A 24906-nucleotide genomic window follows, 5' to 3' on the forward strand; every position below is an offset into this window, starting at 1 on the left:
ACTTTGCTTTTCTTTCTTGAGGATTAAGTAACCCTGCGATACATCTTGCTGCCCCCAGCGTGGAGGGCACGGGTCTCTCCGTGCCCAGCCCTAGGCAGCAGCTGGGGTCAGACATTAATGAGAGCACAGCTGGAAACATGCTGTCAGGAAAGTGTTGGTGTCTTGCTTCTGGGGATTTGGAACAAGTTAAGCTAAAAACTAAGCTCAATTCTCACTTAATTTTAATGCTTTTCTAAGAATGAGGGGAGAACTAGCAACTTTGGGGTCTAATATATTTAATGAAAGCCAAAACGCACTGGCAATATGTCCTTAGAGCAGACACCCTCTCCAGCTCCACGGATGTGACGGGAAGGGTGGGCTTGGGCACCTGTTGATGTTAGATGGAAAGGCAGAAAAATTGCCAAAATCTTTCTTCATGATATATCCCTATATTCCTAAAGTCTAATAATTTTCACACCTCTCCCAGCCATTATAAATATTAAACCACGTTGCATTTTTCCAGCTTTCTGCTTATCTTTCTCCTTCTCTTGCAGCTATTGACAAGGCTTCCAAGATGGCACAAGATGGGGTAGAAAAAGCAACCGGACAAGCTGCAGAAGCAATGTCAGGCTTTGGGAAGAAATGTGGATTTAAGAAATGATGCTAATTTAAGCAAACAGTATTGCATGTAAAAAGCTCCCTTTGGTCTGCAATTCCCTACTCCTTTGTGTAGAAAAATGAAAGCTGTTGATATTTGAATAATTTCTTTCTCTTCAAATATAAAATTTTAAGGCAGAAGGGCCCCCTCATCCTTCACATAGGAAAAATACATCTTTTAGCACAACTGCTCACAGTCTTCAATATGGCTCAAAGGCTTCGGCAAGCTCTTGCCCTACTCTTACAACAACGCAATGATTATTGCCACATCTGCTGAGTGTGTTTACAAAACCAGTGAAACTGTTCACACTCCAGGACACCACTATGATGAAACTGGGTGTCCTTCCAGTAATCAACAGTTAAACTAGGGTTATATTTCTTGTCCATTGTTTGTTTGTTCCCATCTGCTGTATTCTCGGATTAAAATAAATAAAAGGTATTGTAAGAGTCCCACCTCCTAGAAATATATAAGGATATTTAATCTTTCTTACCAGCACCTTTCGCTGCACCTTCAGCCTGTTCCTTCAGTCCCTGGAAGTTTTTACCCGACATCGTGACTTCTGACACCTGTTACCACTCCTCTGCTCCAATAAATTAAACACCTGGAGACAAATAACACACTATGTGAGGGGTGTCCTGGCCTGTCCTGGGGTTTTATACCTGGGCCAGGAGACCTGCTGATGCTTTTGGGGGTGATTGGTGCAATGGGTGGAGTTTGAATGTGAGGAATGAGAGCTGAAGATGCACCCAGAAAAGCTATTTATTTACCCTCCCCAGTGAGAGGGTGTGCCTGGGTTGAGATTTCTGCTTCGTCGCACTGTCTTTGTTTAGAAATTTGTTGCGTTGGGATTTTTTTTTTTTTTTTTAAATCAAAACCACAAAAAAAAAACTTTTCCACCATCACAGACAGAGGAAAACCACTGAGCTGAACTTTTAAAGAGTGCTGGAAAACTACTGAAGTAGCAGTGCTTGGGCACGGCCAACGTTCGTCCCCACTGGGCTGGCTTCTTTCTCCGTCATTCACACCCTCAGCTGAGCCTCCTGGGAACAGAAACTAGCCCAAACTTCTTTCAGTTTTTAGCAGTTTTAATCACAATCCACTTTTTTTTTTTTGTCAGCTACAGTTAGATGGCGAAAGTTGTCATTTATGTGTATTTTTATGAGAAACCACAAATCTAATTCATCTTTCCAGTTGCCTGTTCAAGTTGGACTGCAAGAGCCCATCATGACTGAAGGCCTTGCCTGGGTTAGGGGGGTAACCAGTGCCAGCAGTGCTCAGGGGAAGGGAGAAAAAGAAGCCAAATCAGCAAAACCACCTTTTCCTAGTGTGACTTTGTAGTACGGATTTTGTTAGCACAGAAAATAATGCTAAAAATCTTTTCCTTACGTAGCATCACTGGCATTAATAAAAGTTTCAGACTTTAATCCCTGGCATTTCACAGGTTTCCACTAGCCTTTTGAATTTTTGTTTTCTACCACCAATCCCCAGTGCAAAGAAACTTTGTACAAATAAAACTATTGGCAGAGTCGGGGGCCAAAGGTCTGGCCGGCTCTGGGGGGGGTTTGGATTCCTCATCGCCATTTTCCAGCACACAAAGCACCTTGGTTCAAGCGTTCACACTCATACCCAGATTCATCTTCCCGAGGAAAGCCTTTTTGTTGAGAAATGGGCACGAGAACAAGATGCTGTGGATAAACTAGGGTGGGAAGTGACAGTGCTCGTCAGTTCAGTACTTCATTAGTACCCAAGTGAGGAAGGGGTGAAGAAAAGGAGGCTGAAGGCTTGCCTCGCCTGGCTCTGCGCAGCCTGGCGTTCCAGAGAGCTCTTTTAAACTCTTGCACCACTGGCACCACTCATTTGTTATTTCGAACAGCAATTCTCTTTTCCTCTCAACAGGTCAATTAGCATTTTAATTATAAATTCCCATCAGCTCTCTTTTTCAATTCCTTGCTGATTTATTTTTTCGGAATGCTTTTCTTGGATTTACAAAATCTCAGATAAAAGACACCCAACATTTTGGGGATATGGCTTTTTTTGGACAAAACCACCAACCCAGACCTATTTATCTTTTTTGCCCGAACTCAAAAACCTAGCAACAACAAAACCACAACAAACAGGCAGATTTCTGCTGCCTCGATTAACTTTGTGCAGAGTGTTAGTGAGAGCAAGAGGCTCTCCAGCACGCACCAGGCAGCTTGTCTTGGCTTGAGAGAGGACATGTCCAGGCTCCAACCGCAAATACCTTCCAGCTGCCCTCCCAGCTCTTCTCTGCTACTGGATTTTCAGCTCGAGGGCGGCTCTGACACTGGCTGGGGTGATCTGCCTGAAAGGGAGAACGTTTAGAATTGATGCACGCTTACACCGAGCATTAAACATGCAATATTTTGGAGACAGCCATTCAGGTAACTCTTGCTCGCTAATTCTGCCCTGACACCTACCTAGATTACCCAAGCTCCAACTATTATTCTTCCCAGTGGAAATCTTTGTTCAGCACTTTAGACTCATGGGTGGCTGATCTGTGACACTGCCCGTTTTACCTCCCGCTCAAAACATTAAGTAGCGTGAATTCATGAGTTAAACCTACACCACAGTCAGCAGAGCAGCATCTAATGTAACCTTACCCCTAGCATTAATATCACTAGCTGGATTCCAAGCAGAAAAACCCAAAGCGAGCAAATTACACTTGCTTGTCAAACTGACATGGTGTGATCCCAAAGGAAAGGAGACCTTTGATACAGTCCGTGTTTCTCCCACATGATGGGATAAATGGTCTGTGCATCAGGTGGCTTGCAGAGTTACAAAACCACATCAGAAAATTAATGGAATGTATTGCATCATCCTTGTTCACGTTGTCGGTTAACATTACTTTTTTAAAGCTAACACGAAGCATTTTGAACTGATGTTGGAGTGCTCAGGTATAAAAGGGATGGTTGGCCCAAGCAAATATAAGGATTTGAATTTCATCTGCTTTAGAAACTTACGGCAATTTATCCCTGAGTTTTCACTTTGTCCTGTTGTGAATACTGAAAACTACTAATGTAGATTGGATCTACTCGTGGGATTTTTTAAAAACCTATTTCTCAAAAGAATTTAACTTTCTCTTGGCCTCTAAGGAGAACAATATCACAAGAGAAGCTGTTGAAAGCTTTTCCTGAGACAGACTGTTTAAGGAATAGTAAAAGTAAAATAGTAATTTATTTTTAATTATAAATCAATGAACTAAGCAAACTAATCCTATGGCTTTAGATTAATTTTTGTCCTGGTCCAAGCTACAGGTTCTCTGATTTACATTTCACTGCATACACGCCCTTACACCAGGTGTAAGTGTGCACACAGGTGTCTGTGACGGGCTTCCCTGCGCCTCTTGAAGTGTCACGGGGGGCGTTTGAGCTCCTGATGAGCTGGGGACAGGCACCAGCCTTTCCTCACTTCAGCTGGAGTTCAACACGCTTGTGGCTGCCCTGGGATGCCTGTGGCGTCATTCTCAAGCCAGCCTTCGAATGTGCAGTCTCGGAAACGCTGCATCTTCGGCTTGCTAGGAGTTAAGCTATCCTGAATGTCTGGGTGGAAAGCGAGCTTTTGTAAGAGCTGTTCCTCCTCATGAATCCCAGTCTTTGCTTTGACTCCTTTGTCTGTGTTCGGACAGCCTGTCGCTCTTGTCAGAGAACTAACCGACACGCGATGGACCTGCCCGCTGAGTACTGTGGGACTCATTTCACCAGTCGGTTCTCAACCGGGTTGTCTCATGACAAGAAAAGACAGGGGTGGGGCAGGAGAGTATAAAGCACTTTGGACTTTTGCTCCGTTCAGCTCTCGGTATCTGCTGAGCCTGCGGACAGAAACCCTGGTGAGCGCCAGCTGGGGTGGGCAGCCTGCCTGTGCGGGCAGAGCCACGCGCCGAGGTGCCCCTGAAGTCTCAGGCTGTTCCGAAGGTCACTCCAGCTGGTAACGCCAGAGCGCGTCGCTGACGCTGCTTGGTCAGAACCAAGATGTGAAAAGTGCCACGATCCCCGGCAGCGCTGTCTGCTCGCCTCTGCTGGGCACTTGTCTCGCCAACATGCTCCTCCCGTGCCGGGGTCCTCGGGCTTCTCCTCCATAGTCTGTTGCCTTTGACGAGCCGTAGGGTATTTCTGTTCAGTGGGAAAAAAAACCCCAAAACTGATTCCTTAACTGCTAGGAGGGCTCCATGAGCCACGGCTCGCTCCGGAGCTCGTTTACAACCCTAAACATCCCGTCCAAACGGCTGTCAGTCCAGTCGAAGGCTCTGCAGGGAAATCAGAAATTGTCCTGGTTTCCCTTCCTTTCACACCTCTGCCGTGGCATCTTTGAGCACCATCTCACGTATCAGTAAGAGGAACCCTTCTGTTTTTATTACCTGACAGGATGAGAGGTAATCGATCAGAGCTAGAACTCATGTTTTACACATGAAAATGGGAAAACAGGGTTAATTTGATGAGATCAAAATCAGGCCAGTATATGTGGAGTTCTTTACCTTCTGGTCCCTGAATCTTCAGGCAATGTTTAGGTGAAGTGTCCAGTTTCTGCCACCTTCTGGAACACTGAAGATTAAAACTTGCTTAAATACTGGGATTTTCATGGAGTCTCATGATAGTCTGCAGCCTGAGTATTAGGTGAAAAAATTGTCTGGTCTTCAAATTATAAAAATTAAAAAGATGAGAAAAGCTTGGCTGTCACCTTAAGGACTGGCACAGGGCTGAGGGAACAAATAACTGGTCCTGTCCCGGGAGTGAGGAGCATGGGAGGGCTGTGGCTCTGTTTTGAGACACTCGGGGAGGAAGGAGAGCCGGTTTCAGTGCGTGGGTGAGACAAAACAAGTTATGTTTCAACATAGAAAAAAGTCTCAAAGAGGGGAGAATATGTGGTTGTGTATATTTTATGGAGAAAGGTATTAAAAAAACAGCCCTTCAGTTTTTAACCAGGCACTCTGTGAGTTCAGCTTTAGGACATGCATTATGCAGTCATGAAAACAGAACTTTTGGATGAGGTGGTATTTTAGGGCGTGTGTTACATTGAAATTAGTGGAATGCACTGAGATTGCTTTCTCTTCTGCATCCAGACAAACGTCTTTGAGAAACCGGGCCCTGCCTGCCCTTTAGCCCTTGGCTAAAGCATGATTGTGGCAGGAGCAGCTCTGCACCAAAACAAATCACTGTTAATAACGGCAGTTTTAGATGGTGTTTTACTCCTACAAGGGGGAAAAAAAAAAACCTGCCCTTTTTCAGCATTTTGGTGGTCACTTGTACGGTGAAGTTGAGGCAGCGCTTGGCAGCTGCTGTTCTTGGCTTGTTGGATCCCCGTGGAGCACGAGCACGAGGAGCCGTGTCACCGGGGACAGACCATGGCCCTGCCACGCCGGGCCCCGAGCGCTGGCTCGTCACAAGGGGATTGAATTAACAGCTCATACGAGAGTGGTATTACACACACGAGGTCCACTTAAATAATTCACAGGGTGAGATGTGTAAAAGAAACTCTTGATCGCCCAGGCCACAACATGTCAGAAAAAATTTATTTTGCTAGTGTTTGCCTCTACCAGTTTTACCTGGGGCAGGGGCATTCCTGGCGTTTCCCTTGAGAAGGCACCTTCTGCCGTGGGTTATTTTCTGATGGGTCTCCTCCATCCTTCCATCTTTCAGCTCCATCACTTCTCGTTACTCTTGTCTGAACACTCATTAAAAGTACAGATTCGTTTACATGCAGTGAACCAGAGAGACATACGGCGAGGTTGAACTGAATAATTAATAATCTTCTGGCTCTTTTGTGACAGACCCTTCTACTTCAGGAGAAACAAGTGTTCACTTTTCTTACCTCGCCCGAGGCGCCTCAGCCTGGCACCTCTGCTCTCCCTGGCTGGGTGGCACCGGCCCGGGGAAGCGAGGGGAGGAGGGAGGCTCATGCCCTGCCATGGGCACAGCACTACCCTGGTCCCGCTCGCGGACGCGGGATGCTCGCGTGGGAGGAACCACACGTCCCCATCTCTGTCCTTCAGGCTTGTGTCTGCCCTGAGCTCTGACTGCAGCAGGACTAGACCAGACCTAGGCAGGGGCTATGGCAGAACCTTGTCCAGCCCAGGCACGACACGGTGCTCAGTGATGGGAGAAGCAGGCAAGCGCAGAGGCAGAGCCTTAGAAAACACTCAGACACTTTCAGTGCCCCCGGTCAAGTAGTGTCCAGGCTCACTGGTCCAGATCAGGTGTGTAAGTCCAGTTAAACCCTTTCCTTCCCACAGCAAAGAGGATGCTGTGGCACAGCACACCGATGTGGAGGCTGCAAGGCCGCGACGCAGCTCCGGGCCACGGAGCAGCGTGTCTCACTCTGAGCTCAGCAACTCTGACTCTCTCCTGGTTTAAGTCCTTTTGAACCGGGGGCTAAGCCTGCTCAAGAGATGGGCACTGGGGAGCAGCCTACTCCTTGCTTTGAGTTACAGCCTGGCCTAGCTGATACCTGCTCCTGCCTCTCACACGTGCTGTAGCTAGCGAAGGCACTCACCTCCTCTTTCCCCCTGGCTGGCAGAACTTTTTTTTTTTTTTAATCCCAATAAAGCAAAGCTTTGGAGCAGAAGGGTTTTTCCCTGTCTCTCTCTAGTGAACGCCAAGAATAGGCTCCAGCCTCCTGCTGCTGGGCGTGCGTATCACATACCTTTATGCCCCCTCACCGGGGCCTCAATTTGAGTTGTTCTGTTTAATTGGCAAGTTCTGCAGATGTTTTGCAGGACATCAGGAAAGAGTATGCACACATCGGCGATCACTTCCTTTGAAGGACCTTGTTAGCTCTGCTAGGGCTCTTTTGTTCCCTTTCCTTGCTGAGATCAAACATCCGTTCTGGGTGGAAATCCTGTGGTCTCTGCAAAGCAAAGCTTTCTGTGGGTTGTTAATGCGTGAGAGGCTGATCCCACACTTGCTAGATCCTTGCACGCTACAGCAAGGCTCTCCTGTAATCCCTCCCGTAGTCATCACCATTACTCACCTTAACGAAGAGGAGTGGTCTGGCTCTGAAACAGCCTAAATCCCTACGGTTTTACTCTGGCTTCTCACGGATTCACGAGTGCTCTGCCTGTAGGTGAAGACACTTCGATTTGAGATCCGTACTTACTGACGCGCTTTAAATTCACCATTATTTACAGCACCGAGCTTGTAGCAGCGTTTTCCCATTCTCTGTGCTTGTGAACACGGCAGGTCTCTGCTGCTCTCACGCTGCAATTTACGTGGAGCGTGAGCAGCTGCTGTAACCGATACTAGTCCTGTCTGCGCGGCACCAGGAATTCTCCTTTGGCACCTGTCACTGCACTCACGCATCTCGCAGCAGCCCTGCCTGCCCTGCCAGCAGTAATGCAGTTCTGATCTAACGACTCAGTGCCCATCAAGTCTCTTTAATTACCTTCCAGCCGTTTGTTACACCCAGATGTCAGGATCCAGTTTTCAAGCAGCACAAACAGCAAAGAATAAATGTTAACTGAGCCCAGCTGACTTTCACACTCCTTTAAGAAGCTTCCTTTTTTTTTTTTCCAATTCCCCCCCACACACTCTTGCTTAAACATGGGGGAGTATTTAGAAAGTGAAATCTTTATTTTTCAGGCCTGAGAGGCAGAAAACCAGCCTACCTACACGATCGACTTCAGAAATATAATTTTTCATTATTCCCCATTTTTTGCATCATGAACTAAGGCTCTTACAGTCCTGAGATCCCTGTGTTTTAGTACCAGACTTTTACAGGAAGAGTTCATCTGTTTGGAGTGATCAACAGTGCAAATAAAACCGACAATACAAAAAAACTTGTTCAAAAGCTTTTTTATTAGTTTAAAAAAAATATTTCTGCCATACCTAGAGATCCCAAGTGCGAGTGCAGATGGACAAGAGACATGAATCAGTGAGTCTGACCAAAACGCACAAAGCGGGCGGGTCGGGAGGTGGGGGGGAGACACGCACCCCTGCACTTCACTTACAGTCAGAGGAGTCGGGCTTACATACATGGTGTGACTGGTTTATGAGGCAACGGAAAGGCTACAGAGCTGAGTGCAGCTAGTCTATGGAGAGCAGGATTTTCCTCTTGTAGTGTCAGCTAATATTTCCATGTATGCTCTTGGAATGCTCTCTTCTGAGCTAGAAGTCCCTAAGCTGATTAATTGCCTTAATTTTCACCCTGTGAGAGAAGACAGACAGGAAAACAGTTAAATATTTCCAGTGGAAAACACATGCAAATAAAATTAGGAGAAAAATCGATGCTGGTAGTCACCACATTAAACCCCATAAACAGCTACAAAACAATGAGGACCGTATGTGGTGCAGAAAATAAATGAATTATCCGTTCCTTCTGGGAACCAGCCACAGTCCTGCTGTAACTCAGACCTCCAAGGAAAACAAGAGTGTGGTTTCCCACGCGGTTGACGTTGGGCTAAGGTGGGGCCGGGCTGCCCCCGGCGGAGCGTTGTGCTCTCTGCCGCCGGCCCAGCACGGAGCCTGGCATCAGCGGGCTCAGCCTGGGGACTGGCACCAGGGGGGCGACGACTGGCCAAGGTGGGAGGTGCAAGCTGCGGCTTGTGGGAGTGTCGGGCACCATGAAAAAGTCCGAGCATCAGAGGAGCTGAGAACTGGGGAGTTTGGGTACTGTGGGGCTTGTAGAGTGGGCAAAGGCCTTAGGATTGGAATCGTAAAGGAAATACCACGTGACAAGTGTTTGTTCCTTTAAAGCATCCTTCCATGATGGGCAAAAAGAGATTCCCCTCCCCTGCTCAAGAGCTGAAAGCGGCCCAGAGACTGGCGTGTGGTCCAGGGCTTCGAAAAGACATTGCAGGTAGAGTAGCTCAAAAATTAAAAGAACTAATTTAAATATAGAAAAATATATTTTTTAAAAATCTAACTTGTTATCTAAAAATCTATAGAAAAATTTTAACTTGTTATCTAAAGCTCTCCTGAAGCATGGCTGCAACCAGCAAAAAGCTATTCCATGTGATGATAAAACCACAGGAAAGCGTTAACTAGTGTGTGTGTGCATTTACAGCCCCAGATCAGCTCAGACTCAGATCAACCTGTCACTCACGGCAGATTCTTGGTCCCAAACAGAGACGTGGCAAAAGCGAGAACCGATGAGCTCAGGTTTTGGTCAAATAACTCATGAAAGTGGAAATACTGATGGGCTCCATGCACGGCAGATCGATAACCACAGGAAACGAAGGGGAGAGTGTCCTGGGGAAACCCGGTAGCCCAGAGAAAGCTCACACGTGGCCTGGAGAGCCCAGGGGCCATGGGGACGTCGGGGCCATGGGGACGTTGGGGCCGGGGCATCAGCTTACCTCTCCGCCGGCGTCGGCGCTCGCTGCTGGGGTCCCCTCTCCTGCTGCCCCCGGCTGCTCGGGCGGCTGCGGCACGGCCAGGTCCTCCTGCCAAGTCACAGCGAGACACCGTCCTCACTGCCCCGGGGACACACCGTCCTCACTGCCCCAGGGACACACCGTCCTTACTGCCCCAGGGACACACCGTCCTTACTGCCCCGGGGACACACCGTCCTTACTGCCCCGGGGACACACCGTCCTCACTGCCCCGGGGAGACGCCGTCCTTACTGCCCCACGCAGTCATCGCCCCCATCTTACAGACTATTTGAGCAGACGGTGCAAAACGGGTTTGAACATCACACGTACCAATAAAATACTTGGTTTCATAGATGGCAAATGTTGCTCAAAATCTATTTTTTTGTGCAGCTTATCAGAACAGTTGTCTACGAAAAAGCAACTCAAGTTCTTACAGCCTGGTTTAGGGTCTTTTTCATAAAGAAAATCAGTTCTTTTTCTGAAGTTTTCTTTCCTGCCACCAAGACCAGAATTTTCACTCCTTCGGTGTGAATAAACTTCGGAGGAACAAATAAATTTATGTAGTGTAAGACGCAGCGTAAGCCTCTCCTCACATCGTCTGTCTTACCCTAAACACTCATTGCATGGACTCGCTGCAGATACAGCAGTATTGTGGGGGCATTAATGTCAGATAAAATGTCATTACCAATCACTAAACTTTTCTTTGTGTCTAAAGCCCAAGCATTTTCCTAAGCACTTTGGGCTCTTTTAGCCACTTGCTCACATCTTTCAGCTTCCTATTCAAAGATAAAAGATCTTAGACATGATTTGGCCACACGGGTAGACAAACATCCCGACCATAGTGGATGTGCACGAGGGATGGACAGAAAGCAGAAATGCATTTCCTCGGTCAGCAAGAGCAGGGGGCAGCAGAAATAGCAGGACCTCTGCAGTCCAGCCCCGAGTCACCAGGGAACTCTGCTGAAATTACAAAGCTTCTCCGGTCCCTTGGAGCACACGTCCCCAGCAGCATCCCTGAATTTTTACTCTTTTCCCATATGGCCAGGGCCTTTATAGAAGGAACCTGAGACACACATATTACATTAAACAAAAGTAAGTGGAAGGGAGATATATAATTCAATATTTTGGAAACACAAGGCCACTGCTTTCACCGGTGCCACTGCTGATGCAATGCAAATCAAACGTCCCTGTCAAACCTACTGTAAGCAGAACTTCATGCTCCATGCGTTTTGGGAGACTCCACTCTTCGTTTTCATGTGTGTCCTTACTTTCCTGTCCAGTCACAACTATTCTTATCAGTAGGAGAACACCCCTGCTGCTTTTGGGTCTGAATTAGGGAAGGTGTTGTGAAATGAAAAGGAAAAAATAGACATCTTTCACAGAGTTGCGTAGATATAAGGTAGATCCCACTAAAATTTAAACTGGAACTTGGACTACAGATGGATTTTTGGCAGGAGGGGGAGTCGGGAGATGGACAAACCTGGCTGTCCTGCCATAGGGTTCTTGCTCTCCATGCAAGCTGCCGTAAGAGATCCATCCACCAAAGAAAGAAAGTGGCCAAAATATGAGCTGCAACCCAGTACCAGCGTCTGTCACAGCTCTAGGGATTCCCTTCACCTCCCTGCCGAGAGTCAGCTTTTTTGTTTATAGAGAGCCCCATGCACCGGGGGTGTTCCCATATGAAAAGCACAGTGTGGGTTTTTTTTTTTTTCCCCCCATTAACTTGCAGAGTATTGTTGGCTGCAGTGGTTCCTGCTAGCATCAGCCTGACGTGTTAAGTAAGCCCGGGTAACCTGGTTCTGGTCTCCGGTTCCTGGCGCAGCCTGAGGCCACAGCTCTGAGGGAGCTGCTTAGCCACAGCCTTTCCCAAACACGGGAACTCTCCTGTTGTCAGCAAACAGCTCACGACCGAATTTATGGGGTCTGATGTGGCCTCAGGACGCAGTCTGTAGCTTTAAAACAGTGCACATGCATACAGAGCCATACAAAAAGGACTACACCTTATAAGTCGACAGTGCCATTGGGCCAAAGTGAGTAAATAGTCTTAACATTTATTTTGAAGCTTTACAAACAGTTTCCTGACTGTTAGGTGGAAAGAAAAGAAACCTGCAATGCAAGGCAATGACAATTGCTGCAGCAGCAGGTGCTATGTAGGTTTCCTGCAGGCAGCTGTGTGAAACCGTGAAGGTGAGGCAAAGGTGACTGCCGAAGGCACTGAGCTGTGCTGCGAAAACTGGGGGACAGCTGGCAGGAACACAAGGACCCCCCCTCCTACAGGGCCTGACCCCCGGGAGCTCAGCCACGGCAGGTGTGGGAACGGTCACGGGCGAGGGGACCCTCCTCCAGGAGCGATGGGTGGGCTGGAGAATCCCTGCTCACCTATTGTGCTGCTTATTAGAGCCTGGAAATCCTGCTCTCTGCCAAGACTCTGCTCCAGGACACAAGTGACTCATCCATCTATTTTTGGAAAGGGAAGCAACCATGTTTCTGGAGAGTGTTTCTAAACTGTGGTGGAGGAACCAGCACAATTGCAGGATGAAGAGGTGTCAAGCCGTGTTAGGGACGTCGCCTCATGGCCTTTTTCTCACGCACTTCCCACCCCGGCCATCACAGGGAGCAGATGAGGAAGGGCTGCGTTCCTCGGCGGGGCGGTAGGTGCCGGGGAATTCTGGTCATCGGTCAGGAAAGCAAACTAGAGAGGAGCCCCATGTGCTGGAAGGGTCTTCGCTTCGGGCAAAGGGCCAGAACTCCCCGGTACCAACCCCAGCGGTCCCAGCGCGATGCTGGGCAAGAAAACAAGGGTGAAAATCCACATTCTCTGGAGGACAGCAAGAACTCTGCCAGGCCTTTCAGGGTTCATCTCCTCATTAAAAGGGATAAAATGTTCTAAGGGAAAGGCATGTTGCAACCGTGAAGTAATTAGTAACGCTCCTCCTGCTCTGAAATGACAGGCAGATTTGTTTTTATCCCCTTCAGAAATCACACACTGTCTTAGAAAAAGTATTTAAAATCAAAACAAAAACTAATTTAGCTTGCTATGGTCTGGGTTTTTTTGTTTGTTTTTTTTTTGGGGGGGGTAGTTGGTGAATCTTTTTGGCTAGAGAGAAGAATGAACTAGTTTAACATAATAGTTAAGTGAAACACAAGACCTTAGAATTCATTACAGGAATGCTATACAAGTTTTAAAATATTTTTTATGTATATAAATATATTTGTATCTAGACTATATACACGATAGTAGATTTATATATATAAAAGACAACATTTCACTGTTTATGAAACAGTTACATGTTCAGATCTCACTAGTGAAAAACTCAACACTACAGGCTTCTGGGTTCTGATATTTTCATAGCTTTGGGGTTTTTTAAAAACAAATTTTAAAAGTCCGTAGATTTTGAAGAAAGATTTCATTATAATGTGATTCTTCAGACTGCACTGTCTCACAGGTTCTAGGAAATTCCCCTTTTCAGCTCAGTGACTGTGTTGGCTGAGTCCACACATGAAATGGAATTTCTATTGTTGTCCATGTTATGTTATAGACCCGTGGGGTTTTTTTTGCCATCGCCAAAAATTCTAAGACACGCAACCTTACCAGGATTACCTTCCTTATCTAACAGAGAAAGCATGCAGACTCTAAATGCTGGATGCTGGAACATTACTCACCAAAACCTCCAGAAATTTAGTGGCAAGCAAGATTTCTGGTTTTAGTATTATTTTTATTTTAAGGCTGTAAACCCAGAGAGGTTCACTGGCAACCTAACCTGCTGCAAACTTAACAGCCCTCAGTGGGCCATCGGCGGCGTAAGGCAAAAGGCTCAGGCTCCTGTAGCGCTCGTGACGCTGGGTGTTGCTTTTCCTCCAATGTTACTTGGCAGCAGCCCCACACCGCTCCCTTGTCAACCCGCAGGCAACCCGTCAGGTCCTACAGACGGGCTGTCCCGGACGGGTCTCGGGCTGAATGTGCTCGCAGTGATGCTCACAGCTCTAAGAGGTCAACCCCTGATCGGAGCGAGTGGATCCACCGACAGGACAGACAGGCGGGTGCGTGGGAGTCCTGTCTTACCCTGCAAACCCAGGTGGAATCTAGGGGTAGCTTTGCTTTCACCCAGCTCACAGCCAGACTCTTAGGGTTTTTCCTGGAGCTGTGTATACAAATAACACATATTTACATTATTAGCCTACAGGATTACTGGGGCACGGGCTTCAGCCATGGAGAGAGCACACAGAGTCTTGTAGACTTTAAGATCTCACCAGTGCCACTACCTCAGCTACTCCGCGTGTGTAAGACGTGTGCCTGGGCGCACTAATGAGACAGAGGGAAGCACAGAAGGGTCTGCAGGCAGAGTACCCACCCCACACTGCTCCTGGAGTCTCCCCTGCTCCGCGGGATGCTGAAGGATACCACTGGGATGCATCACTGCATCAGTGAAGTACAATGAAGCCTGAATACAAAGGGGAAGAGTTTCAACTATTTATTCTGCTTAATTGTACGGTAGTTAGGCTGCTGATTTCCCTGTTCCTCCTGCTAAGCAGCTCTGCCCTCAGCTGCCTCTCAGATGCCCTTGGTTGCTCTCTCCTCGTGACACTCGCCCTGCCCAAACTAACTTAAACGGGGGGGGTCACTCATTGGTTTCTGCTTCTAATTCCTTCGGTGCGACTGTCCCAGCGTCGTTGGCATTGCAGGGCTGAAGTGAACAGAATTAAGGCCACGAACATCAACTGCTCGTATCCAGAATGTGCAGTTGTTATGAAAGCTGTAAGCTGTGGCACTGGCGCAGCACACGTGCGCGAGATCAAGCGCAGACAGAAATGATGTGAACCAGTGAGCGCACCCAGTGGTTGCACGTAACTGACAACCGCTCAAAGAATTAATGGAGTGAAATAAAAAAAAAAAAAAAAGATCAAACCCAATTCAAAATGACAAGAGCCGTGAACTGACAACCAAAATCTATAAAAACTGACAGGGCAAACAGATCTAAAGGGAAAATCTAGGTGGAGGGAAGCATGAAGTACTGGGGAAATTCTTCCAGTCCCTGAGGAACATTTTGTGAGTGTGTGTGTGTGTGCTTGTTCCCAACCACGTGGTGTCTGCACTGCAGCAAGCTTTGTGCTGTGTCATGCTGATGAAGAATTAATCCTCTTTAAGACAGGGATATTTAGTGGGTGGTTATCTCACTGAAATCCCTTAATGTCTACCCCAGGGACTGGGATGGGTGCAGAGCCACAGACAAAGCACATTACTGATAGCTCTGATTACTTTGCATATCAGGAAAAATGCAGAGGGTTTAGAGCCTTTTAACTTACGTATTTTTCAGTTAATACTTAAAAACTCCTCCTCCTGAGTCCATACTTTCTTGCCCCGTTGGCCATGACCAGCTCTGTACCAAAGCCCTGCTGGCCACGCCGATGCTCCTCGCGGTTGCTCTCTCCTGGCGCTGGCACCCCCAGGCAGAGCTCTCCCAGCCCTGGCTCCTTCCGCGGGGCTCGAGTGCTCCCGCCCAGGACAGAGGGGAGCAGCAGGCTGCCAGCAGCCCCACGTGTGTTCACATTTCAGCGCCTGCCATGTTCTGCGACGGGCTGAATTCCTCCCCACGGCCACAGTCACCACCTGATCCACCCACAGAGCTCAACCGCCCCGCGCTAAACTTAATCCAGAATCCTTAGAGTTCCCCACTCCTTGCTAGCATGTACCCACTACTGATCCCAGCTGTCAAGTGCACAGATTAAATGTCAACCAGCTCCCTGTAACTGATCCTCATACTGCGAACGCTGAGCTGGGACGTGCCTCCTGGGCCACGGCACTCGCCAGCTTTGAACCCCCGCAGCGCGGCTCGGTGCCGCGCGTTCCCAGGGAGCCCGGGGCCTGCGAACAAGCCCTCTGTAAAGTCATCAGGGAGCAACACTGGAGAGAGTGGGAAACAGAGAGGAGATGTTAACAACTACTCTTTGCAGTTAGAAAGAAGGCAGCACAAACACACCTCAGGACCGCATGTAACGGGGCTCTCGGACTTCAGGGGCTGAACCCTTTAATTCCGGTGTTGCGAGACTACACCAGCAGACGTTTCTCTTTCAAACATCTAGCTGCTCTGCTTTATCACTCCTCTTAGTGTATCTCCCCCGGGTCTCTCACACGCACTACAGTGCCTGCTGTGGCTCTTGGCAGCCTCTGGCTGTATTTCCATTAGCAAGTTGTGTAGCACAATAGGAACAGATCCGGAGAGCCCAGCACAAACCCTCGGCTCCTGTCGGGCCGTGACTCCAGCGCGGCTCAGGCTCCGTGGCAGTCACCCGGCACATCACCGGGGACACACGCGCTGAGCTCAGTCCTCTGGGTCATCACTATCCAAAAGCCAGCTAACAAATGCAAGTATGGTGAGTGACGGTGACTACGAGACTTACACTCCTGATCTAAGATGAACTAAACCAGTAGATGATCCCTTTCTTTCACAGAAACAAATATTTTTCCTGAATTTCTTTCTCCTGTGCCATTTCCCTTGTTTTTCTCCTCCCGTTTCCATCCTGCTGGCCACCTCTGTTATTGTCCATGACACCATGATTCTGTATCCAAAGCAGTTTCCTGTCTCCCTTATTTATCTGCCCTTTGCCATGTGACACATCCCACTTTTTTATTTCTTGATCAATCCCCCTTTTAACTCTAAGCAGGCAGACATCAGTGCCAGATGCCAGAATGACAGTTCAGATGCTTGATGCTTTAACCCTCGGGAAAACTCACAGCTTCTGTGCATTGCCCGAAGTCTGCGTAACCCGGGACCATCGCTAGCGTGAAGGAACTGCTGATTTTCTAAGGGACTACCCACACAAGGAAACTGATACAGTCAAATGATTTGAGCTCTGAAATGAACACCTGTAAGTTGTAGCTTGTCAGCCTTTAAAGGGGAGGCTCTCACTTCGGACGGAAGGGGGAGAGGACTGCTGCTGCTCAGTCCTTGCCAGACAGTTGGGTATCTGCAGGACGGATTCCTCCTGTCAGCAAATTCTTAGCTCTGCTGGGTCAACCACCCCGCTCCTGGTCAGGCAGAAGGCAGGAGGGGGTAGTGTGGCCCCACAGAGTCAGGAATCGCTGTTTGCACTCCTGCAGCCTAACTGCTGTTCCCTGTGGGAAGAGAGATTAATCTTATCCCAAGGGCTTAGCAGAATTTCTGCCTCGGCCCTTTTCACATGCTGTCAGGAGGGCATTTTGCGTCACTCGTAGCCGCTGTTCTCCTCTTTTGTTAGGCTATTCTCTCAGGATTTATATGGTGGGTAGAAGTTTTGTTTCGCATCACAATGTGTTTACGTGCAGGTCAGGAAATTCATCAGCCAACTGTCTGAACAATTAAAAGAATTTTGGCCAGCCTCGCTTGGCTTTGATTCCAGGTTTGGGTTTGCTGTGACTCATGGAGCTCTGGAGAGGGGAAACGCAGGCGGGTTTAGCACAGACCTGCCAGATCTCACCCTCGTGCACTGTCCAAGGGTTGCTCTGTGTCACCACCCGCCAAAAGCATCTTCTCTAATGATCGACTTCGTCCAGGGAGATGTTCTGCTCCTTCACGTGCCCCTTAATCCCCTGACACTGAACCCACCCGGTTTGTGGCGTTGGGCCGGAGGACAGAAGATGCCTTGTCTGCACCCGGTTAATCCGGCACAGCCTGGGTCTCATGGCTTTTACCAACAGGCGCTTGGTGGTTGTTAAAACCGGGACAACGCAGAGCAGGAGGGTCGGGCTCTCTGCTGGGCCCGGCTTTGCCTGAATTGCTGCTGCCCTCTGCTGCCTGCGGAGCTGCCGGGCCCGGGGCCAAGGCCAAGGCCAAGGCCACGTGCAAGGGCTGAGCTCCGGCTCCCCCACAGCCCGCACACCCCCCGCTCCGACTCTGGGCAGGTCCTCGCTGCAGCCTGGCCACGTTTCTGCTCAAGTCCCCCAGGAAAAATGCTTTTCTACGTTCGTAAGAAAATGGGGAGCCAGACCCTTGCCAGCAGTGCTCGCTGAGGGGCCAAGAGGCACAAACTGACTAACGTGTCCACCCGAACACAAGCAAACACCTCTTGTTTCCTGTGAGGGTGGTCGAACACTGGCACAGGCTGCCCAGGGACACTCTGCACATTCAAACCCCAACTGGAGACAGTCCTGGGAAACCTTTCATTGACTCTAAGGGGGATGGACTAGACAACCTCAGGTAGTCCCTTCCAAACAAAAAAAAAGTTTCTGTGATTATATTAGGCATCATACAATAATATTAAGCATTATATAAAAGCATCAACTGTACATATTTGCAGATATTTTAAATGTAATCCAAAGACCACTCTTCTGCGCATCACCAAAGAAACAAACGTACCTTTTTTACAACTCCTGTGGTGGCCACAATGGTCTCTGCTCCTTCTACAGTCTTGTTTGCCACTGTGTTCACACTGGCTACTACAGCTTCTCCCACCACATTGGCCTGCTCTTTGGTCTTCTCGGCAACTGGGATTTCAACGAAAGCAGAAAGTCAATGAATGAGCTAGACACTGCCAAAAGGCTGACAAATTCGTTGGGACAATTAAAACCATTGCATCAAGGTCAGAGAAGTAGTCAGCCCTGGTACAGTCCTTGTTTGTATTTTTTATATGAGATCATGTCTGAATTTAGCTCATGTACATGAGGGGTTTGTCTGACTCAAAGTGCTGCTCGGAGGGCAGCACTGCAGCCTGCCTGTCTTTGTGGGCAGCTGGACAATGAAAAACTCACTGTAAGAGACTGACAACTGTGCAAATAAGGTGCTTTGCATTGCAGCCTGTGTACGAGCTCGCTCTGGATACCTTCTGTTTGATTTAATAGATCTGGGTAGAAGAAAAAGTAATCATCGTGCAATTCTCCAGGGACAGGATCCTTTCAGCTCACGGCAGCCCACAGAGCTGCCCTGCCGCGGAGCTGGGACGCCAGGAGGATCCCTTAGGGGCCCTGGGGCTGCCTGACGGGGGTCTCCCAGCCACCACAGTGCTGGCCCAGCAGGATCTGATGCAATTAAACCCTCTCCACACACTGGGCAGTGCTCTTGACATGGTGAGATGTCTAAATTGTAGTGAATCATCCAAGCCTACCAAGTAACATTTGTTAGATTTTTTTTTTTTTCTTTGACCTGCTCTGCTGAATAAATATTTTCTCCCATTCACGTGTACGGCAAATGCCAGACCCTGAACCATCGCTTCTGGCAAGCACCCGCCATTCATCAGACGAGAGATCACAGAGGTCAGCGTGTCCCCCAGAGACCTTCCATCTGGCAGGAGCGATGGCCCAGCAGCACATCACAGATTTCCACATCTCTCAGGGCCGTGCTCTTACCTGAGGTCACACTTTGCACCACGCCTTCCTTGGTTTTGGTACCTGTGAAAGGAAAAACACGGCCCGTGAATGCTACCTGGCAAAGAACCCCCGGGTTTCTGGACACAGATGGATTTCTGAGGCGCAGCGGGGAGCTGTGGTGCTGCCAGCATCTCCTGCTGAGACAGAAGCCATTTGTAGAGGTGGCAGAGGGACCAGGTGCCTTGCCCAGTAAAGTCAATGAGTACCTTTGTGTCAGCAGTCGGGTAACCTCAACCACAAGTTGTCTGGAAATGCCTAGACCTGAAAAATCTTGATTATACCATGCTGAGGTACGAAAAATTATCCCTGGAATATTTCCAGAATGAAAAGAACAGTCAGGTGAAGGCAAATCAATGTTGAGCCAATTGTAAAAATGAACGTACACGAAGTCATCTGGCAAAATCTCACCCACTTCAGCCTCTCAAGACAAGGAGTCACATCCGTGACTCTCCTGCCTTCCAGCAGGTGCCTGGCTGCCGTGCTCATTTAAAGCTTCATTCTGGACCTCTAACAAAGACTCTGGAGAAACTTGAGGCTGAATTTACAGACCAACCAACCCACCTACTACATACCTACTTACTAGATTCACATTTCAGGGCCTCAGCTCAGGCTGTGGGTGCCTGCTCGCAGCGATACACAGAATGCAAACGCTTTCATCTCAAATTATGAAAGCACGCCATATGCAGGCTTACATTGTCATTTATCTCGCTGTTCTCAAGGCAGAAAAGCTAACAGGATGTGAGGGCATTCAGTCTGCAACACAAGTAGCCCTCAAGGAGTAATTAATCTCTGTGGTTTTCCTCCAAGCTTGAAGTGACCTTCTATACATCCTTTCTGTTTGTACACTGCAGCATGTGTGTTAAATCCTACAGTAGATGGGCAGCCCCCACTGTAACTAGATGCTTCTTCGCATTACGAAAACAAAGGATCAAATTTATCTCTGTTGGAAGTTAAACAAACACGTGTCAAAATGTTCCACTGGACCCACCTGAGTGTGTTTGGAAAGCGATCCGCGCCTATACACGCTCTTTTCAAGTTTCCCATGCTGGTACAACAAAAGGATTTTATGGCCAGCTGTCAAAACTACAGAAACAGAGCAGCAGGCAGGCCTTTGACTCCTGAGGTGCGGGAGCATCCATGGGTGTGGTGGGAGAAATCAGCTACAACCCACATCTTGTTCTCATGAACAGCCCGAAAAGCAAAACAGGTGCAGTGCCCTGATAACAGCCCGGCTCTGGTCCGCCTCATACATGTTATGTATTATTGAAAGTAATTCTCAATTGTTGACTTATTTTGGTTGCCTGGGGCAGAACAAAGCTGTTCTACTAGAGTATGCCCCCAACATTCCACTCCACCCTCCTGAACTGTGTTAAAACTGGAGAATCTTCGTACTTTAAATTGGTTTCTGCTGTAAACTGCAGTTACTAGTGATGCACAGGATACGTGTGCTCTGCTGTAAGCTGGATTTAATAACGATGCCCATGATAAACAAATGTGTGCAGAGGCAGAGCAGCGAGAAGATGCAAGTCTTAAGCCATGAACGTGAGCTCCGGGACGGGCCAAATGCCCACGGTTCAGTTCAGATGCCATCCTGCCTCAGTTTCCCTCCCGCTGCATTCCAGTAAAAATCTGCCACAATATTGATTTGAGGGACAAGATCTTCTCCCATCAGACACAAGTGTTCAGGCTTAGCCCTTCTTTGCTGGCATTTGGTCACAGAGCAGTTGTTAGGTAAGCGAAGGGTTTAACTCGCTGTACTAGCCTTGCCTACATTCCTGCCGAGCAGTGAACACGCTTAGTGAGACGAGAGCTGTACCTCTGTAGAGTTTTTGTACCAGACTTTGGATTTAAGATGACTCACTGGGCTTGATTCTTTTGCAGGGGGAGGGGAATGGGTGGGTGCCATATTTTTTGATGGAAAATAATTCCAGAAAGGAAGGATGGAGGTAGAAGAAAAACACCCCAAGCCCATTTCGCGACAGAAGCAACAGGACGGGGAAGTGCCCCCGCTGCAGCCTGGCGAGAGCTTGTCTCATCTTCCTAAGCCAGGCTCCTGGCCACACCCAGTGACTCAGGCTCAGCAGCCACCACGCACCCCATGAAATGTGACCTTCCGGCACATGCCCTTGCCAGCAACCCGCATCTGTTGAATCGCAAAGCAATCACCCGATGCTCAATCTCATTTCACTCATTAGTCCTTGCCTGCAGCTTTTGTACATTGAATTAAAATGTTCATCCTGCCTCTTCTGAGTGCTGTGAGTCATCTGCAAGAGCTTCGGTATCCCAAGGGTGCAACCGAGCTGGTGGAGCACTGTGCAGTGGGAAAAGGTTCATAGCAAAGGATATTATGTGTGGTGTAAGTCCTGCAGGAGTTTGTGAAGCAGAGCTCGGTGTGCTGGGCCTGTCTGCGACACGCACGGTCAAAAGCCATTCTGGAAAACCAGAAATGCATCCTTTGTTGAGGTTTTATGAATTATAGTATTAAGCCATACTAATGACTTCATACTCAATACTCTGATGCAGCTTTGCATTAACCTTGTTAATTAACTTCAGCATAACTTATCCCCCTATTTAAAACAAATAAAAAAGACAGCCCACTGAGTCAAGTGCTGGGTACCCATTAACGGCAAGGATCCAGTACCACCCCAGTACACCCAGCGGCTGCTGCCATCTGGAAAGCAGATGGTGGGTTTACGAAGTGCAAAGGTGACTCGTGCTACAGGCTTTCTCCCTCTTTTTGTGCAGGGTCTCCTCCCCCCTCCACGCTTGGCAAGCCCTGCGGCAGGGCAGGAGCAGACAGGAGCCACACCACGACCCCTGCGGCCAGGGCAGCATCTCCCACCAGCCCCGCCGCAAACCGCAGCGCAGCGGCGGCACAGGAGGGAGGCAGCTCCGGCCCTGGTGAGGGTTGTGCAAACTCAACCTCTGTGGCTCAGAGGGGAGGACCCTGAGGACACTGCCTGCTCCAGGAAAATGCCTTTGAAGGAGCGTTGTTGTCTTCTCCTGGGGCGGCAGCAAGTGTCTCACCAGACATGGGGGTTGTGCCCAGTCATCTGGGATCCTCCTTGAAGAGTCAGCAATGAGTTAACACAAACCTGAACAAAAGTCAGGGATCCGCTTTATCCATCCTAGGCTTTGGGTTTTTTTTTTCTTCCCTTTCCTGATGTTCTGAAAAGACTCTCAAGGTTTTATAAAAGTATTATTTCTCCTAGCATCCGAAAATTCGGGTTGCTCATAACTCTGGAGACCAAGCTGCTGGGATAAGGGGCTGTAAGGGAAGGAGCAGGGGAGGAACAGCTCAGGTGCCTGGTTAACCCTTCATTGAGAAAAGGCAGCACAACATACGAATCATTCCAGTTTTAATCAATATGTTTGGCTTCCACCTTCTCTGCTTATTTAAAAATCAATTCTCTGAGCTAATCAGCATCTGGCCTTTCCTCTTCCTCTCTGTGAAAGACTGAATTTTCCCCAGAGGGCTGAGCATCCCCCAGCGTGCAAGAGGAACTGAACCAACCCCAAGGCAAAGCACTGTCCAGGGCATGACAGGGCAGGAATCGGCTGCATACCAACACACCAAGACAAAAAAAATAAATTGAGAGAGCACTTAATCTTCGCCTTGGTCCTTATCTGATGCTCATTCAGAGATTTAGGTTTTAAGACGGCTTTTAGAGAACTTTACTGAAAAGGTTAAAATCCCACGAGCAGATGCCATACCTCACGGCTGTCCAAAAATGAGAACCAGGTCACAGTACAGGTACAGAACGACTGAACAGAGCTGTGAGGAATTACGTATAAAATTTCGGAATAAGCCTTTCTGCCACCACTCAAACCAGGACCAAGCTGGAGCAGTAGCGATGCCACGATCCGACACCTAGCCGCGATGTTTTACAGGCTGGCGTTCCAGCTACTGTGGTTAGTTTAGTTGTTCACAGGGATGCTGCTTACCTTTTCTTCTTGCAAGTCAGCTTCAAGCTGAAATGTGAACTGTTACATATGTTCATTTACAGCATGCCAATAGCTGAGTATTTAAAATTGTGGCATGAAGATATCAGAGCTGCTACACATACCATTTGTGTTTCATTTGCAATGCACAAATATATATTTGCAGCTATTGCCAGGGGAGCTGTTTTAAATAGAGTGGCTATGTACAGCTGTGGATGTTGCAGCACGATAGCAGGAAGAGCCTGCATGTAAACTTTCCTACTAAAAAAAAAAACATCCCTCTCTCCCACATCTAGCAAACACAAAAAGCTGCGTGAGGTGCAGCAATCAGCAGTGAGGGAATCAGACTTGGGAACTTAAGACTCTGTAGATTTGGTAGTACCTGGAATATCTGGCCATCTCCCCCATAAGTGCACACGCTAGATAGTGAAGATAGAGGGTTTCAAGGGTGCCCTTGAAGGGGGAGGTTTCTAAACCAGTGCCTTAACTGTGAGGGGGGTCTCTAGGCAGGACAAACCTGCTGTTTGCCAGATCCTGTCCTCTGGGCAAAGCGGGTCTGGACATCTCTTGTAAAGCAAGATCGGTGCCTGCATGGGGAATGAACCGGGTCAGCGAACAAGAGAAGGATTTCGGGATAACACAGTGGTATGTACGTGGGGAAGCAGATGCATCCTGCAATCCCCACTTAACAACGCTGCTGGAGCTCTCGGGCACTCCTCAGGATGCGCCTCGCAGCGCAGAGGCGAGGCAGAGCCCGGCTGCTCAGATGCTCGGAGAGAGAGTGACTCAGCCTGAAAACAATCAGTGAAGAGTCACAACAGAAACCTCCCACCTGGGCACTTGCTCCTTAACGCTGCATTAGTTCTGCCTCTTCTGAAGTAGTGGCCGTTCCTATGTCTAGTTTACAGTTGGGGAAACTGAGGCACGGGGAGGATGTGGCACCCCAGGCTTACACAGCAACAACGTGACGGAGCGGAGGATGTTATCCAGACCTCCTGCCATTCACTCCCAAGCTTCAGCCACAATATAATTTCCCCAGACTTTCTCAAGGACAACCCATGCAGCAGTGCATGCTCAAATGTAGACTGAAAATAGTTCTCTCTTACCTACATACATCACCCCTTCCTTAGTCTTCTCTGCAGCCTCCGTCACTCCCTGCTTGGTCTTTTCTGCAGCAGCCACCACACCTTCCTTAGCAATGGAGAAACCTTTCTTAAAGACATCCATTCTTGCTTGCTAGGGGAGTACCTGGACGATCCGAGTGAGGGACAGCAGCAAAAAGACCAGGACTGCGGTATGAGCCTTACCCTCGGCAGACACTCGGTCTCTCTGCCGGTCTCTGCCTTTGCTCTTACTCCTCCGCCGGATGAAGGCAGTGTGGCAAACCTCACAGCCTTTGCAGGCTCTTATTGATGAAGTGCACTGCAGTGTGGCCAATGCCTGTGAACAGCTGATACTGAAATATTAATGATACAGAGCTGCTTGGGAAGATTTAAGAAGGGAGGGGGAGAGGAGGAGGATGGCATCGGTAGGTAAGGGACTGTCTGGAAAATTTCCAGACGGATAAAGCTTTTAAAATATGCTGCAATGCTCACAGGAGAGCATCCTTGAGTGAGAAGAGGGAGACTTTTTATCTGAAGAGCCGAGTTCCTGAAAAGGCATCT

At 48.5% G+C, this 24906-nt stretch overlaps 2 protein-coding genes across 3 annotated transcripts in view; both read right to left on the reverse strand.

The window, feature by feature from the left end:
• ADIRF (adipogenesis regulatory factor) overlaps nt 1-2889 on the reverse strand; it is a 6004-nt gene extending 3115 nt beyond the window's left edge. The window contains exons 1-2 of one of the 2 annotated variants that reach the window (XM_026851946.1): nt 2825-2889; nt 1128-1238 (exon numbers count right to left, since the gene is read on the reverse strand). In XM_026851946.1, the coding sequence (XP_026707747.1) occupies nt 1128-1188 (61 nt within the window). In that variant the 5' untranslated portion in view covers nt 1189-1238; nt 2825-2889. Of the gene's footprint in view, nt 1-1127; nt 1424-2824 lie in introns of those variants that run through there. The other variant, XM_026851945.1, reaches the window with a different exon arrangement.
• Nucleotides 2890-8426: 5537 nt separating this feature from the next.
• Nucleotides 8427-24652, reverse strand: SNCG (synuclein gamma). Its single transcript, XM_026852007.1, has 5 exons — nt 24349-24652; nt 19280-19321; nt 18294-18421; nt 9945-10031; nt 8427-8794 (listed from the first exon to the last, which is right to left on the reverse strand). The coding sequence occupies exons 1-5, from the start codon at nt 24467-24469 to the stop codon at nt 8783-8785; spliced, it is 390 nt and encodes a 129-aa protein (XP_026707808.1). The 5' UTR covers nt 24470-24652; the 3' UTR covers nt 8427-8782.
• Between the last annotated feature and the right edge of the window lie 254 nt (nt 24653-24906).

Source organism: Athene cunicularia (genome assembly GCF_003259725.1).
Source record: "Athene cunicularia isolate RWA chromosome 6 unlocalized genomic scaffold, athCun1 chr6_part2, whole genome shotgun sequence".
Lineage (NCBI taxonomy): Eukaryota > Metazoa > Chordata > Aves > Strigiformes > Strigidae > Athene > Athene cunicularia.